We start from the raw sequence: 17,220 nt of genomic DNA on the forward strand, positions 1-17,220 counted from the left end.
CCTAAACCTCTGTGTGATACTTTTCATTTCATTCACTGCGTTCACCAGCAGCTGATGGGATTGTTTTCTAAAATGTGTAATAGCCATTCATCTGATACTTGATCTTAGTGAATAATAATGTAAATACATTATTCTTGAATTTTAAATGGGTGTTAAAAAAATGGAAAGAGATGTCTTCCTAATTAGAAATGTTGTGCTGAATGCAACCAGATGGTCATAACATGAATGACAAAACATATACATGAATACATTATAAAACATTTTTCAGTTTAAACTAACATATTTACATAGTTTGAACATCAGACACGGTCTCCATTGTGTTTCTGTGCACTTACTTTCTAACCCAGTTTCATTCTTTCTCTACTAAAATATGTTGCTTTTCAGTCTCTAATGATGATCATGATGATCTTTTTTTTTTTTTGGGTTGGAGTTTGTTTCCTGTTTGGTAACTTCCAGTAAAAAAAGAAAAAGAAAAAAAAATGCACCATTTTTCACCCAAAATTTTGTGATGTGCATATACCGCCACTATTAATAATAATAACAGCAGTATCAATAAGAAATAAAGAAATAAAGTATTATTTATAATAATGAATTATTTATTCTTTAAATCATATAAATGTTTGATTTAAACATTATTACTGATCCCCTCAGAAGGTTTGTGTCGTTTTGTTTGGCATTTATCTATTTTCTAATGACATAGGTGGCTAAATTAAGTTTCCGACGTTTTAATGTAGTAACAAATTCTGTAACTTTTCTACTATGGTGGAAATTTTGTTTACCATGGTGAATTTTTGAGAAATGCCGTTTTTCCGCGCTGCAGATCTTTGGTTCCGCCTCCCGCACGCGCGCACACCGGAAGTTTGGATTTTGTTGTTACACTGGAACAAAATGGCTGCTGTGAGTTTTTTTCATTGAAGGCACTGGAACATTTATTCCGCTTCTTGCTTTGGATTTTCTACCTGTGGTGATGCAACTCGATTGGCAAGTCTGTTTCAATGTTTGTCGCCATTGTCACTTCATGTCCCGCTCTATCAGGTGGTCGTGTTGTGTGGATTTGTGCATTTTAAGTGAGCTGTTAGCTGTGGTTAGCCAGCCTGTCGTTTGCTGGAGCTCCAGTGCTGAAGTTTGCCTTCTTCTGCTGGGATCATATTCTTCTGCATTTCATGAATGCATGCTATTTATTGCTATTGCATCCTTAAACACATACTCTGTCATCATCCTGTTGAAGTTCATCACATTTGTTTACCAGATGTTGGGATTGCATATATACACAGATGCATATCTGTCTTCATGAGCTGAGTTCATGCCTCATACTTTGTTTATTCGCATTCATACACTTGTAACTGGATGTCTGGGGTTGAGTTCTTAATGGAAACTGTCAGCTGACAGATAAATGCGCGCGGGGAGTGTGTTTCTGAACTGTCTCTCTGTGATCTCAGGGCTTGAATGGTGTGTTTGTGGAGGTGACAGTGCTGGTGTAACACAACATCGCCTCCTGTCACACAGCAACCACGATGGTAAGAACTTCAGATTTGGTTTAGTAATGTATTTTTAACAGGATTGGGTTTTATTTAACATTATGGGATTGATTTGATAAAATTTGACATTGACTTGTTTGGACAATATATGAGAGATTTGCCATGCATCTTTATTTATCTGTGTTCCACAGCAACAAGCCCTAGAATATGCATTGGATCGGGCTGAGGTATTTTTTAAACTTATTTCTGTGTTGTTTTACACTGTACAATTTGGTGTTTATTTTTGCATGTATAATACCCGTTCATATAGCAATCATGTATTCTACTACTGTACTATGACATTGTTATGTCTTGTTTAGTACATTGTTGAAAGTGCTCGTCAGCGACCAGGAAAGAGACGAGTGTCCTCGAGTGGAAGGAAATCCTTATATCAGAAACTTTATGAATTGTACATTGAAGAGTGTGAAAAAGAACCAGAGTTGAAGGTAATCTTCACCCGCTATAACACACAAACACATTTATATGTTTTACAGTAACTACAAGACTAGCATTTTAATGAAGTAGCATTCACAGCCCTTTTTTTGCTTCAATAATCTGACATATTTCTTAGTGAAACAAGATATATATAAATATATGCTCTCTTTTTGTAGAAACTGAGAAGAAATGTGAATCTACTAGAGAAGCTGGTCTCACAGGAGTCAGTTTCATGTCTGGTGGTCAACCTGTACCCTGGCAATGAAGGATATTCGCTTATGCTTAGAGGAAAAAATGGATCTGGTACTCTGTGTGTGTGTGTGTGTGTGTGTGTGTGTGTGTGTGTGTGTGTGTGTGTGTGTATTATGCTTAGCTTATCATGTTGCTTGTTAGTAAACTCTTGCTTGAGCTGATGTTTTTATCCCGATCTATTAGATTCAGAAACAATCCGACTTCGCTATGAAGAAGGAGAGTTACTGGAGTACCTGGATGCTGAGGAGCTGCCGCCCATCCTTGTAGACCTTCTAGAAAAATCACAGGTAATTTTATGCACTTGAAAAAATCTGCCTTGATATTTTCACTTTTTTTATATATTTTTAAAATATTTACATTTTATTTTCCATTAACATTACCTGCCCTGTAACAAGTTCAGAACACTGTAGTTATTATTAACTAAAACTATTATTAATTAGGTTTTGTTAATTAGAATAAAGCTTAAATAAAATAATATATAAATATTATATGAAACTTAAAAAACTAAATTAAAAATTACATAAAAATAAAAAGTTGAAGCTAAATAGAAATATTAAGAAAAACCCAAAACTATTAAAATTTACATAACAAATCTTAAACTAAAATGAAAAAGAAACCCTCTAAATATAATAATGAAGGCTAGTTCAAAACATTAAAAAATACTCTTATAGTATATAAATAATACTACAATAACACTGGTGTAGAATTGATTCAATATGTAATTTGAATTAAATGAAACTACTTACGATTTTTTATTACATCCAGTGTTGTTTTATTATAGTACGGTGACGGTCTGTAAACTGATGCATAAACCAATGGCTTAGTTTCGTTTTTTTGCTTCTGTTCTGTCAGGTGAACATATTCCACTGTGGCTGTGTCATAGCCGAGGTCAGGGACTACCGACAGTCTGGAAACGCAAAGATGCCCACCTACCAGAGCCGGCACATCCTGCTGAGACCCACTATGCAGGTCAGTAAGAGTCCTGATCCATAACCAGCAGTCTCTGAGAAACTCGAGGTGAGCATTGTTATTAAGTTGTGTCTCTTCTCCATACCAGACCCTGATCTGTGACGTTCATGCTATGACAAGTGATCACCACAAGTGGACGCAGGTGAAGCGACTGCATAGAGCATTAAAAGTGACAGCTTCTCAGCTCGGTATGGAGGAGGCTTCGGTTCTCATGTGGTTTGAATGTGTTTATAGGATGATAAACTTCAGCTGGAGAGTCAGTTGATTCTGGCTACAGCAGAGCCTCTGTGTCTGGACCCTTCCATCTCGGTCAGCTGCACCACCAACCGTCTGCTCTACAACAAACAGAAGATGAACACACGATCCATGAAACGGTAATGCGCTTTAGCTCTTCAGCTAAATGTGTTGAGCTTTTTGTATACACTACCATTCAAAAAAGTTTGAGGGTAATGATTTTTACAGGAATATTTGAGTATATTTAAAATGATCTTTCAGAAATCATTCTATTATGCTGATTTGCTGCTCAAGAAATATTTTCGTATTAACAATGTTGAAAACTGCTTACAATTTTTGTAGAAACTAGGGCTGTTTATTGATTAATCGCGATTATTCGCATCAGAAATAAAAGTTTGTGTTTATATAAATTTAAATTATACATGTTATTATATTATAAATTTATAAATTACAAGTATTTATTGATTTTTATATTTTTTATATATAATATATATATATTTATATGTATGTGTTTATAAATACAAAATAAATATACACAGCACACACATATATTATGTACACGCAAACTTTTATCCTGGATGCGAATAATCGTGATTAATCACGATTAATCGTTAAACAGCCCTAGTAGAAACCACAATACACTTTTTTTTTAAATTCTTTTAATGTAAAGTTCACAAGAACAGCGTTTATTTAAAATAGAAATCTTTTGTAAGATTATAAATGAATTTTGGTTTAATGTAATGCATCCTTTCTGAATAAAAGTATCAGTCTCTTAAAAAAAAAAACATAGTTATCCCAGAATTTTGAATGGTAGTGTATATTTGCATGTTCCTGTCATCTGCTGTTCAGTTTGTAGCATGATAATTAATAACTGCAAGCATTTTGCATCTAAGGAACTGCACATACTAACAGAGCTTATGTAGACATGCACAGCGTAGATCTTTTATTGTGTGTTTGTGGTTTGTCACCATCTGTGAACTGAAAAGCCACTGCTATTCTGATCTCTCATTGTATTGTTGAGACTTAAAGGAATGTGGGTGGTTTAACATGTGCTTTTATCCTCGCTCTGTGGAGCTAGCGAAAACGGTAAAGCTCTTTTGACTGCTTCAGTTGAGTGCAAGAACCTGACAAGAATCTGTCCCTCTATTCTGACAAGAGCTAAATAAGAGGGTCATTTCATGTAGTATTACTAAAGTTAAAGGCTACAGAATGTTGTATTATACAAAAAGAACCTGAAATGCAAAAGCAAAATATCCAATTCATTATATGTTAGCTATGCATCATTCCATGCTAATGGATGTCACGTTTCTTTCCATCTGCAGGTGTTTTAGGAGGCATTCACGAGCAGCTCTGAACAGACAGCAGGAGATGATGAGCCACTGCCCTGCACTGCCACAGCTCCGACTCCTGGACTACCTGCAGAGGAGGAAAGAGAGGAAACCTGCTCCCTCCATAGACCTTAAGATCTCCAAAGCTGGGAATGTGAGTCAAAGACGAAGATACAATCTGTTTTAATTTCTGTGCTGATTTGGGGTGAAAGTAATTAATTGAAATCTTGTAAAATATGTACACTTCTGTTCAAATTTTGGGGGTCAGTTACAACAGAAATGACTTTTATTCAGTAAGGGTCAAAAGTGACAGTAAACACATTTATACTGTTACAAAAGATTTCTGTTTCAAATAAATACTGTTATTGCTGTTATTTTGAACTTTCTGTTCAAATTTGTTTTTTTTCCACAAAAATATTGAGCTTAATAATAAGAAATTTAGATTGATTTCTGGAGGATCATGTGACACTGAAGACTGGAGTAAGGATGCTGAAAAATGGCTTTGCCATCACAGGAATAATTACATTTTAAAATACTTTTAAACTGAAAACAGCTATTTTATATTGTAGTAATATTTCACAATATTACTGTTTTTACTGTATTTTTAATCACATGAATGCAGCCTAGTTTAGAATTAAGAGGCATGTGTCAAAAGTGTTTCAAATCTTCCTGACCTCAAACTTTTGAATGGCAATGTATTTATTATTAATAATAAAAATGTCCGGTTTGAACAAATACTAAATATTCATTCCAAGTTTTGCCTAGATTGTATCATTCTTTATCACTAGTGTGAATGTTTATGTGTTGAAATCACTCTTGTTTGTCTTGTAGTGTGTGGACATGTGGAAACAGAACAGTTGTCAGCTGACCGTCCCAGCAGAAATTGATGTGAGTTGCTGAACATACAGTATCATTACTCTCTTTTCTGTATGTCTAACAGTATTTCATCACAGAAATAACTTCAGAAAAATGACTTGGGATGTATTGTTAAGATCATTTTCACAGTCTTGTGGCCTTCAGTGTTCTGTTGTGAGATGTTTGGAGATTTTTTTTCCTGCAGCCAAGTTTGTGAAAATGAGTTTTTCTCTCTGCCTCCAGGTGGAGAAATATGCAGTGGCTGAAAACTCAGTCAAAATAGATGACACTCAGCCCACTGTTTGGCCTGCACAGGTAACACAGTTGTGTGAATGTTACATAGCATGTGACTATTGTACAGTAATAACTCTGTAATAACCCTGTAAAACCCTGTTTTATCTGTGTGACATGTTGGCATTGTCTCTGAACAGGACGTGAGGGACGACTACATTTTCGAGTGCGAGATGGGAGGCCAGCCTCAAAGAACAAAAGTCACTATCTTCCAGACTATGGGTGACCCGCTGGTGTACGGGAAAATCTACAGCGCCAAAGACTCCAAATCAGAGGAGGACGTCACAGACCTGCACCTCATTCACCCACCGTAAGAAACAAATCATGACATTTTAGCATTTCACTTACAATTACTTACTTCACATTTGTATTACATTATACTATTCTCTTCTCTTATATTATACATTTATATGTGACCAATGGGAGATTGGGAAGTGTCCAGGAAAATGACTAACTTTTTTTGTATGTAAAATGAGAGTAGTTTTGCTTGCTTATTTGTTACTCACTTACCTGATCTTTTATTTTTTCTGTGGTTTGTAGATTCCTCATAGGTTCAAAGACAGACGCTGATCGGTAAGTATGGGAGCCGCTTTTTGTCGTTTGGTGTTGTTGGGTTTCTGGTCTTGGTTGTTTTCGGTCGCCATGTGAATATTTCTGTGCTGTAGGTTTGTAACGCAGTATAAAGAGGTGTATGAACGGGATGTGAAGTGTCAGGTGAAGATGTTGCACAACTCAGGCAGCGCAGGGTCACAGCTCTCCCCCTCCAGGGAGAACGAGGTGAGACACTTTGAAGTATGTTATATCTCACTGTTCCGACTATTATTTTAATCTGATTTGCATCAGGTCTGATGTATTTATTTTGCAGTTCATGTTACAGAAAAATAGATATGAGGTAGATATGCTCTTTTTCTGCCTGTCTAAATATATTCCAAAAGTGATTGATTATAGATTTATGTGCCAGATATAGAAAATGGGTACCAAAACAGTTGCCATGTGAATTTTATGACATCCATGCATTTAATGGCTGTTTGTTGTTAATGCAGGCTGATGGTTTCTCAGCGCTGGTCCAGTCTTCGGTTTTAGGAAAGGGTGTCAAACACAGACCTCCTCCTATCAAACTGCCAGCCGGCTCAGCCTGCGCCTCCTCAGGTGAGACAAATGTGATGTGATGTACATGCATTACATACTGTATGTTCATCATGTTTGTATGTATGTATACATACATGAACATATAATAAATATATATAATAACACATACGCACGCACACACACACACATACATACATATATATATATATATATACAGCGGGTACTGAAAGTATTCAGACCCCCTTAAATTTTTCACTCTTTGTTATATTGCAGCCATTTGCTAAAATCATTTAAGTTAAATTTTTTTTCCTCATTAATGTACACACAGCACCCCATATTCTCCACTTTAAAAAGTGTACAAACACTCTGTCCTGTTGTCTAGGAAACCTGTACAGTACACAGGCCTCCAGCGGCCATCTCAAGTGCCCGACTCCTCCACCCACGAAGAATCAGTCGCTCTCCCGGAAACACTCCATGGAGCTTGGCCTGCTGTCCCCTGCTGCTCTCTCGCCCATGCAGAGTCAGTATCTCTCCATCCACAACTACAAAGCTGTCACTGACTAGGGCTGCATGATATATCGAAACAAAATCCATATGGCAATATGACGTAGTGGAATTATCAAAAATATCCCGTCAGCTCGTCAAAATAAAAGCTCCATGGTTTATTGTTTTAAAAAGAAGAAATTAAGATGTAAATATTGAATACTGCAAGTTTGAAGTAAAATAAATTATTTTTATATTTCAAATTTGTATTTTATAGTACATTTTATGTTATTACAATATATTTCTTGGATTAAAAATGTTATAATAAAGAAATAAAAAATTATATATTTTCTTTTAGAATATATTTTATAATATTTTATAATAAGTCACTTGGTCAGAAACAGTGGGAATGTGGCCCATTAAAAACTCAAATGGAAAGATATTTAAAACAAAAAATAAAAAAATGCAACTCTAAAAAAAAAAAAAAATGGTGTAGGATTTACTTACAATTTTCACTCAGATACTGCTAGTAAATTTCACAAATAATTACAAAGAAATAGAAAGTAGCATATTGAGTTTTTAAGTAGAAAGACTGAAATAGTATTTTCTTGTCAAATTTGCTCCAATAATCTTTATTCAATTTCCAAAAACATATTTAAAGCTTTTCCTAAATCATTCTGCCATTAAAAAGTCTTTAGAGTAAAAATTAATTTTTCATCGTATTCTTTTTTTTTTTTTACTATGACGATGGCCCCATTCAATTCTATGATTCATTCTTTCCACATGTAGCTCTTTGAGTCATCTGGTGAAAATTTGTATTCTGTACTTTTTATATCGCAGTATATAAAGCAGAAAAACAAAATATTGCAATGTCAGTTTTTTCAATACCTTGCTGATTCTTTGCTTGCTAGCCAGATATTTGTTTCCCTCATTTTCCTCTGATTTTCATCCATAGGATCAGGTACTCCCAAGCCCTCTACGCCCACACCCACCAACACGCCATGTTCTACGCCACACCCTGCCGATGTTCAGAGTGCCACGCCCTCAGTAACACCCACCCCTCAGGACCCCACCCTTCCACAGCAACCTACCCTAATGACTCCCTTCGCCCAGCAGCAGATGGCCCTGCCCGTCATGACTATTCCCCTGCCCACGTCCAGTACCACATCTTCACAGGTCATGACCAACCCTGCAGGGCTGAACTTCATCAATGTGATGGGCCAAGTTTGGTAAGTGACTTTTTTTTCAAGGATATAAAAGGGAACAAATGGTTTTGTGCTCTTTACACGGCCTTTGGTTTCTTACACACAGCAGTCCACAGACCCTGATGAGTGGTTCTAACCCAATGCTGGGTTGTAGTCCTGGGACTCTGGCGTCTGGTATACCCCTGAGTGGACTTCTGCCCTCTGGTGGTCTTATGTCTGGAGCTCTGCCCGCCATGCAGCCTGCAGCTCCAGCAGGTAAACTACTCTCAGTTGCTCCCTGCATGGTCAGATGTTCATCAGGGACTTTTACAAGTTGTCAGTCACTATTGTGAAGAGTAAAATGTTAATGTTGTCCCAGCAGGTGGGCCTTTTGGCCTGAACAACAGCCCGGGACTGCGACCGCTTAACCTTCTTCAGGTGAGGGAGCTTTTCCAGTTGGTTACAGTCAGTGCCGGTCCTAGACTTCTGGGGCTCTAAGCAAAACTTTTAAGGGGCCCCTGTCAGTGCATTCATAAAAACCCCAAAACGACCCCAATCCTTTAATCTATTCTTTCAGAGCCGCTTCACTGTCAACAAACAACAGTGAGTTGAAACAGTAATACAATAAAAAAAGAATCGCAAACAATAGGACAAATACAATAGAAAAAAAGATACCAGTGAAATAAACAATTTAGCCTAATAATATTAATATCCTACAATACAGAAACTGAATAAAGTAATGAAGTGTAAAAATAAAACACTGCATAGTCTTCACCGAATGAATTGATTCTTATTAAAGTTACTAAAGTTATTCAGCGAAGAGCAGTGAATGATTCTCTAGTTTTCTTTTGTTGTTTGATTAACATTAAAATGCAGACAGCAGAAGTTTTATTAGGCTGCTGTCACTTTAAGAACGAATGCACAGATCTAATACACTGGCATGCATTCGATTACTTTCCTAACTGTTTATGTTCACTTAAGACATAACTCAATGCTTTCACGTAAAAACTCCCCAAGGGGACATTTTGACATATTTTTGTGTGTATTTGTTCTTTAACCGTACATCCGACGCCCAAAGTAGCCTATACTTGTCCACGTTTCACTCCGTCTCAGATCACACGCACAGAAAGCCGCTTTTTAGTATTGAGCATTTGACTGATTTGGAAGTTACATAAGAAAGGCGACAGCGCATCGTTTTCAATGCGGCATTTTGTTTTCATAATTGTTGGAAACCTAAATCAAAAACGAAACTAAAAGTCCATTAGGGGGCCCCCTAGTGGTTTGGGGGCCTTACGCAACTTGCCTGCTTTGCATATAGGAAGGTTGCAGTAATGGATTTTGTGGATATGATTCTCTCATTCCCTACCATTTATGTTTTTTCTTTCAGCTCCCTACAGGACCACTGATTTTTAACTCTCTACAGCAGCAGCAGTTGTCTCAGTTCTCCCCTCAACAGCAAAGCAGCCAGTCCGCCACATCCAGCCCACAGCAGCAAGGGGAATCGGTGAGTTAGACGCACTGTATCCATCATTTTACACAGCTATCATTATTCTATATGGCTGCCCCTGACTAAAGATTTTTCTAGTCAACTATTAGTCGTTCATTAAAATGATTAGTCGACTAATTGCATGTTTATATTCATTTAATTAGTTAAATATATACTGAGGAGAATACTAAACCATAATGAGCATTTAATAAATATCCAGGTAATATAGCCTATTCCGCACACATAAAGCTTGTCGCAAAGCACCAGCTAATGTAAGGATTATAAATGTGTGGGGAAAAAAATAGCAAGGACCCATTTTAAAGGTGCCCTAGAATTAAATATTGAATTTATCTTGGCATAGTTGAATAACAAGAGTTCAGTACATGAAAAAGACATACACTGAGTTTCAAACTCCATTGTTTCCTCCTTCTTATATAAATCTCATTTGTTTAAAAGACCTCCGAAGAACAGGCGAATCTCAACATGACACTGTAACATAACAGTCGGGATCATTAATATGTACGCCCCCAATATTTGCATATGCCAGCTCATGTTCAAGCCATTACACAAGGGCAGCCAGTAACGTCTGGATCTGTGCACAGCAGAATCATCAGACTAGGTAAGCAAGCAAGAACAATAGCGAAAAATGGCAGATGGAGCAATAATAACTGACACGATCCATGATTACATGATATTTTTAGTGATATTTGTAAATTGTCTTTCTAAATGTTTCGTTAGCATGTTGCTAATGTACTGTTAAATGTGATTAAAGTTACCATCGTTTATTACTGTATTTACGGAGACAAGAGCCATTGCTATTTTCATTATTAAACACTTGCAGTCTGTATAATACATAAACACAACTTCATTCTTTATAAATCTCTCCAACAGTGTGTAATGTTAGCTTTAGCCACGGAGCATAGCCTCAAACTCATTCAGAATCAAATGTAAACATCCAAATAAATACCATACTTACACGATTAGACATGTTGCATGACGAACACCTTGTAAAGATCCATTTTGAGGGTTATATTAGCTGTGTGAGCTTTGTTTATGCTGTTCAAGGCAAGCACGAGCTCCGGGGGCGGGGGAACACGAGAATGAAAGGGGCCGCAACCTATATATCGGTGCATAGTTAATGATGCTCCAAAATAGGCAGTTAAAAAATTAATAAAAAAAAATGAGCTGAATTTTGAGCTGAAACTTCAGACACATTCAGGGGACACTTTAGACTTATATTACATCTTTTAAAAAGAAGTTCTAGGGCACCTTTAATTATTTATTAATAAACTCATGTTTTCTGAGTCAGTGTCGGCTGCAAAGATGAAGTTGACGATGCTGCATCGCCATCTGCGCAGTAGTAGATTATATAAGCAGAAAGTATTTGCTTTCAAATTGGTTTGTTTAAAAGTACACATTTCAAGCTTTCTATAGATACAGTGTTTCTCATATCTGTGAGGCAAGTAGCCAATATGCTGAGTTTCGGTTCATTTTTGTAATGCGCTCCAGTTCACGGAGAACGAGACGGCAAAAAGCACATCCTGTTGGTTTTCTTTAATTTACAAAAGCACGTTTTGATGTTATTGTGAGCGTACACAAATAAAAGTGGTTTACAGTTTCGAATGATGTTTACTCTTACCTGTGTGTCGTATTTTAAGTCGTTTCCGCTGTTGTCAGGAAAAAATGCAAGTGATCATGCAGTAAGCGCGCTAATATGTTAGCTTCCACGCTCCACATAAAGACTTGGATATGTGCCTAATAATAGCGCACCGTTATCTAGGTTAGAGCGAGCGGGCAAGTAAAGTTGCTACTACTTACATGTTTCAAATGATGAGCCATATTTGAGGTTGATGTATAATAGGCGAATGTTTGGATTTCCTGCCCAACATACTGTGATTACCACAAGGACCTGCTGTTAACGATCTGTCCCTCACAGACTGCATGACCATGAGTTTTTTTTTTTTTTCTGCGAATAATTGACTAATACAATTTTGGACATAAAATAAGCCTCTTCTAGTCGACTATTAGGGGGCAGCCCTATTATTCTAGTAATCTTGTAATGCTGAGGATCACCTTCAATAGTGTTAATGTGTGAAAATCTGAATAGTAATTCACTTGTCCTCTTTGAATCAGGCTGACTCGGGTCTGACGGCAGAACAGGGTCTGACCGCACAACAGACGGCAGTCATCAATCTCACCGGAGTGGGGGGATTCATGTCCCCTCAGGCAGCAGGTATAGACTCATGCACCGGATACATGCATTTCATTTCTCTGCTGCTACTCTCACTGTTATTCAAGTACATCTTTAGTCCAGATGTCTCTAACAGACACTAACACAACGAGTAGACATACTAATGGATTTAGATTTTGTAGTGTGTCATACTAATCTCAACATAGATCAATCGAAGTTAATTAGACCTGTTTTTTGACTATTTGGGTTTGTCATTTGATTAACATGATGGTGGATGCCACTTTTCCTCTTTTTGCTACATTCTACCTTTTATTTCCTGTGACCTCCCTCCCCACCCTGTTCTTTCTCTCTCCCCTCCCCTCCTCTTCCTCCTCCACCCCACCCCCTCTGTCCGTGGTAGTGCTGTCCCAGCTGGGTTGTGGTCTGGAGGGGTCCGGGCCCAGCCTACCGTCCCCGAGGCTCCAGCAACAGCACCAGCCACAGATCCAAGTAATGCAGCAACTTTGACCTCATCCACCCATAGACATGTGTATATCAGACTGACCTTTGACCTCTCAGACACTGATTCCCCTTGACTTACCTTTGAAGACAACATGAATTCAAAACTGACCCTATTTACTTCCTTAAAACACCTTTCTGGTTTTATTTTGCATGATTCATCAGTTCATATTATTCCAACGTGATTCGTAATCTTCAAAACATGCGCACATAGAAGTGACATCACTTGCGCACATAGAAGTGCCTACTTTTTAAAAACCAATCAGTTCTCAATGGATTAAATTAAGTGCCGCCCTACTTTTTTCCCCATGTTGAATATTGTTACACTCTGAAATAGTCACATTACAAAATTAAAAATGTATAATTATCATAATATATCATCATTATATAATTATTAGTATTATAATATATATATATATATATATATATATATATATATATATATATATATATATATATATATATATATATATATATATATATTATATTTACATATATTTACATATATTTATTTATTTATTATTATTATTATTATTTATATTATTTTATTATTATATATTATTTTATATTATTATTTATAATACTACCAGATATTTTAGGTGATAATTATACATTTTATTTTTATATATATATATATATATATATATATATATATATATATATATATATATATATATATATATATATATATATATATATATATATATATATATATATATATATATATATATATAATTTTTTTTTTTTCAAACATTTGGGGTCAGTAATGCTATTTTTGTTTTTGAAAGAAGTCTCTTATTCTCACCAAGGCTGCATTTATTTGATCAAAAATACAGTAAAACAGTAATATTGTAAAATATATTTTTACAATTTAAAAGAATTCTAATATATTTTCAAATGTATTTTATTCCTGTGATGGCAAAGCTGAATTTTCAGCATCATTACTCCAGTCTTTAGTGTCACATGATCTTTCAGAAATCCTTCAAATATGTTAATTGTGTTAATTAAAACTCAAGAAACATTTCTTATTATCAATGTTGAAAACAGTTGTCCTGCTTAATATTTTTGAGGAAACCATGTTTTTGTTTTTGTTTTTTTTTCAGGGTTCTTTGATGAATAGAAAGTTTAGACCTTAAAATCAGCATTTATTTACATTCTTTACATTATAACATCATGTCTTTACTGTCACTTTTGATCAGTTTAATTTGTCCTTACTGAACAAAAGTATTCATTTCTTTCAAAAAAAAAATTCTTACTGACCCCAAACTTGAACTTTTGAACAGTAGAATATTGTGACATCTAAGGACAAATTCATAATTTATCCCAAAATCATAACCTTTTTTTCTTTTCTTTTCTTACTACACATTTTGAGTTCAAAGGTCTGGTGCAAGACTGTGGATCAGTCTGTTATATGATGTCTATGCATTCACTGTTTCAGACAACACAGCTAAACACTGTTCATTAGATTCACATCAGTAGTTTCTTTCCTGGCTACTTCTGACCGATGTGTAAAGCTTGCTGTGTTTGCGTGACAATTCTTCTGTCTAAGCCCTTACCAACATCTTTGCATATAATGTCGAGCTTGTGGCGTATCTCTTAACAGCTGCTTGAGAAGCATGTTTTTATAGCAATATATATGTATAATATTTATATATAACTTCAGAAATCTCTTATTTAGGAGGATTCATCAGATTTCATTTGTGTTGTTTTATCCATCACACACATCTGAGCCCAGTAACAGCTGAACCCTTGCATTAGTCCCAGCTGAGATGCGAGTTGAAGTTGCTGTCTTACTGACACCAAACGACAGCATGGCAGTGTGTGTGTGTGTGTGTGTGTGTAATACAGGATAACTGACAAAACAGCTGCATTGCACTTTTACTTTTACCGCCTTCCTTTTCCATTGCTACTGCTTGATCCTTTCCTGTTCCTCACAATTTATCATTCCTATTTTTCCCCCCATTCATTACCCCAGAATATACCATTCCTCCCTCTTTCAGCTTCACCCAGCTTCTGCAGAAACCTTTGATGTCTGTCCAGCGTGTTGCATTTTTATTTTCACTGCAGTGTTAATGAATGGTGGGTTCCTTTCAGCAGCTTTGCTTTAGTTGAAACTCTTCCATTATCTGAGCCAACCCGAGGGGCGACACAAACATGTTCTGCATGTAAAATTGTTGTATCTAATGTACATTAACAATTAGAGCTATTTTTCATACTGTAGCCTTTGCTGTCATCTAACACTCATCTAAAGTTTATCTTTAAATCAATAATTTAGTAAGTGTTACAGGGTTAGTTCACCCAAAAATGTAAATTCTGTCATTAATTACTCACCCTCATGTCGTTCCACACCCGTAAGACCATCTTCAGAACACAAATTAAGATATTTTTTGATGAAATCTGATAGCTCTCTGACCCTCCATAGACAGCTATTTAATTACCACTTTCAAGGCCCAGAAAGGTAAAGACATTGTTAAAATAGTCCATGTGACTACAGTGGTTCAATTTTATTAAGTGACGAGAATACTTTTTGTGCGCAAAAACAAACGTGTGATGCTGATGAAGGAGTTGGCCAATAATGAGTAGTCACATGGACTATTTTAACGATCTTAATTCGTGTTCTGAAGATGAATGAAGGTCTTACAGGTTTGGAACAATATGAGGGTGAGTAATTAATGATAGAAATTAAATTTTTGGGTGAACTAACCCTTTAAATGTAGTCTTTAGCAAATCTCAAAAATTAATATCCATTTTTCATATTGTACATTATAATGCTGTGATGCCTAAATTCACTTAGCATTTAATACGATTAAAGTTTATGGTGTTTTAATTTTTAATAATAGACAAAATAGTATAGAATTTCTGTCGCTTGCCATTTATATTTATCCACAAGTCATCAACTCATCTTTTTTTTAAAGAAAATTCATATGCAGTCACATTTTAAACTACTGTTAATTAAAAAAAATATATGTTTTTGAAAAAGTCTTATGTTCACCAAGGCTGCATTTATTTGATCAAAAACATACAGTAGAAACAGTAATATTGTGTGAAATTTAAAATAACTTCTATTTTAATATATTTAAAAATGTAATTTATTCCTGAGATGGAAAAGCTGAATGTTCGTTACTCAAGTCTTCAGTGTCACATGATCCAGATTTGGTGCTCAAGAAGCATTTCTTATTGTTTTCAATGTTGAGAACAGTTGTGCTGCTTGAATATATTTGTGGAAACTGAAGATTTTTTTTTTTTTTTAAGAAAATAGAAGTCTTTTGTAACATTTAAAAAAATCTTTACTGTCACTTTTGATCAATTTAATGTGTCCTTGCTGAATAAAAGTATAAATTTCTTTAAAAAAAAAAACAAACCTTTGAACAGTAGTGCATGTCTCTTAAAAACAAATATTATTTTGAATATCATTTAAATATTTAATTACATTTTCCCCACATTGTTATAATTTAAAATTGTACTATTTAGTGGGTGTCAGTTTGATGATCATAACATTTAACTCCCTGGCTACATGTAAGAAATGCTTCTGAGGCACAGCTGCTGTGAGAGGTACTGCTCTGGGTACATTTTTAACTGCACAAATTCATTATCCGTTACTTTCCCTTTCGCACAGTTGCAATTCTTGCAGCACCAAATGCAACAGCAGCAAATGGGTATGGCAGTGGGGGCAGCGGCACAGGCGGCGCTGCCACGGCAACATTCCGCCAACCAGCCAAGAAGTAAGAGGAAACGCAGCACACCACAGCCCCTCCCCAAATCATGACCTACGGCCCCGCCCACTAACCCATCATGAGGACATCAACAAACAGCACTGTGCTTGATCGGCAGCATTTTACGGACAGACTGTGGCTCAACCGGACTAAAGTTGAATTTTTTCTTTTACGCTCATAGGGGTGCAGGAATTGCCCACCTGACCTCAGGCCGGACGAATAGATGTATTACAGTGAGGACATTTAGAGCAGAGGACCTTAGAGTATTACGGTATTTTTTAAAGAAATACAAGATATGAAATCAGACAATTCTTCTTGAAGGGTTCTCTACGGCATGCTGTCTTTATTTTCCTTCCAAATGGCCCTTTCAACGAGAGCCTGTTTGGCTCGAAAGGGTGGACCCTACGCACACTAATAAGGGCCGTACAGATGTGCCTAAATCACCTGTTGCTCACCTTTACCGTTACGAAAAAAATCATTCTCTCTACTGCTGGATGTCAGAGTGATGGGCCGCCTTGTCCCAGCATGCAATTACATGTGCTGTTTTTATACGGCACATTTTAAAATGGCATTTTGTTATACTGAGAGGGGAGTTGATGTATATTCTTATGGAGAAAAAAATCTAAACCATGTGAGTGGATGACATTTCTGAACACTGAGGCAGAATTTTTGTAAATGATCTTTGTCGGCAGTTT

General features: G+C 36.1%; 1 protein-coding gene across 5 annotated transcripts; it reads left to right on the plus strand.

Moving 5' to 3' along the window:
• Positions 1–878: 878 nt before the first annotated feature.
• supt20 (SPT20 homolog, SAGA complex component) lies at positions 879–16,593 on the plus strand. 5 transcript variants are annotated; one of them, XM_067397722.1, is made up of 25 exons: positions 879–981; positions 1,440–1,517; positions 1,670–1,705; positions 1,838–1,963; positions 2,129–2,255; positions 2,388–2,491; positions 3,057–3,173; positions 3,262–3,315; positions 3,408–3,547; positions 4,730–4,889; positions 5,567–5,623; positions 5,834–5,905; positions 6,022–6,191; positions 6,422–6,454; positions 6,547–6,658; positions 6,747–6,773; positions 6,925–7,030; positions 7,353–7,490; positions 8,409–8,682; positions 8,765–8,913; positions 9,017–9,075; positions 10,025–10,141; positions 12,257–12,356; positions 12,715–12,803; positions 16,429–16,593. In XM_067397722.1, exons 2-25 carry the CDS (start codon positions 1,515–1,517, stop codon positions 16,576–16,578), a joined length of 2,520 nt encoding a protein of 839 aa, XP_067253823.1. In that variant the 5' UTR covers positions 879–981; positions 1,440–1,514; the 3' UTR covers positions 16,579–16,593. The 5 variants fall into 5 exon arrangements, with proteins under 5 accessions (XP_067253823.1, XP_067253824.1, XP_067253825.1 ...); XM_067397723.1 differs by having other exon boundaries at positions 9,020–9,075; XM_067397724.1 differs by lacking the exon at positions 6,747–6,773 and having other exon boundaries at positions 6,547–6,673.
• Positions 16,594–17,220: the final 627 nt, after the last annotated feature.

The sequence above is a fragment of the Chanodichthys erythropterus genome, chromosome 10 (genome assembly GCF_024489055.1).
Source record: "Chanodichthys erythropterus isolate Z2021 chromosome 10, ASM2448905v1, whole genome shotgun sequence".
NCBI lineage: Eukaryota > Metazoa > Chordata > Actinopteri > Cypriniformes > Xenocyprididae > Chanodichthys > Chanodichthys erythropterus.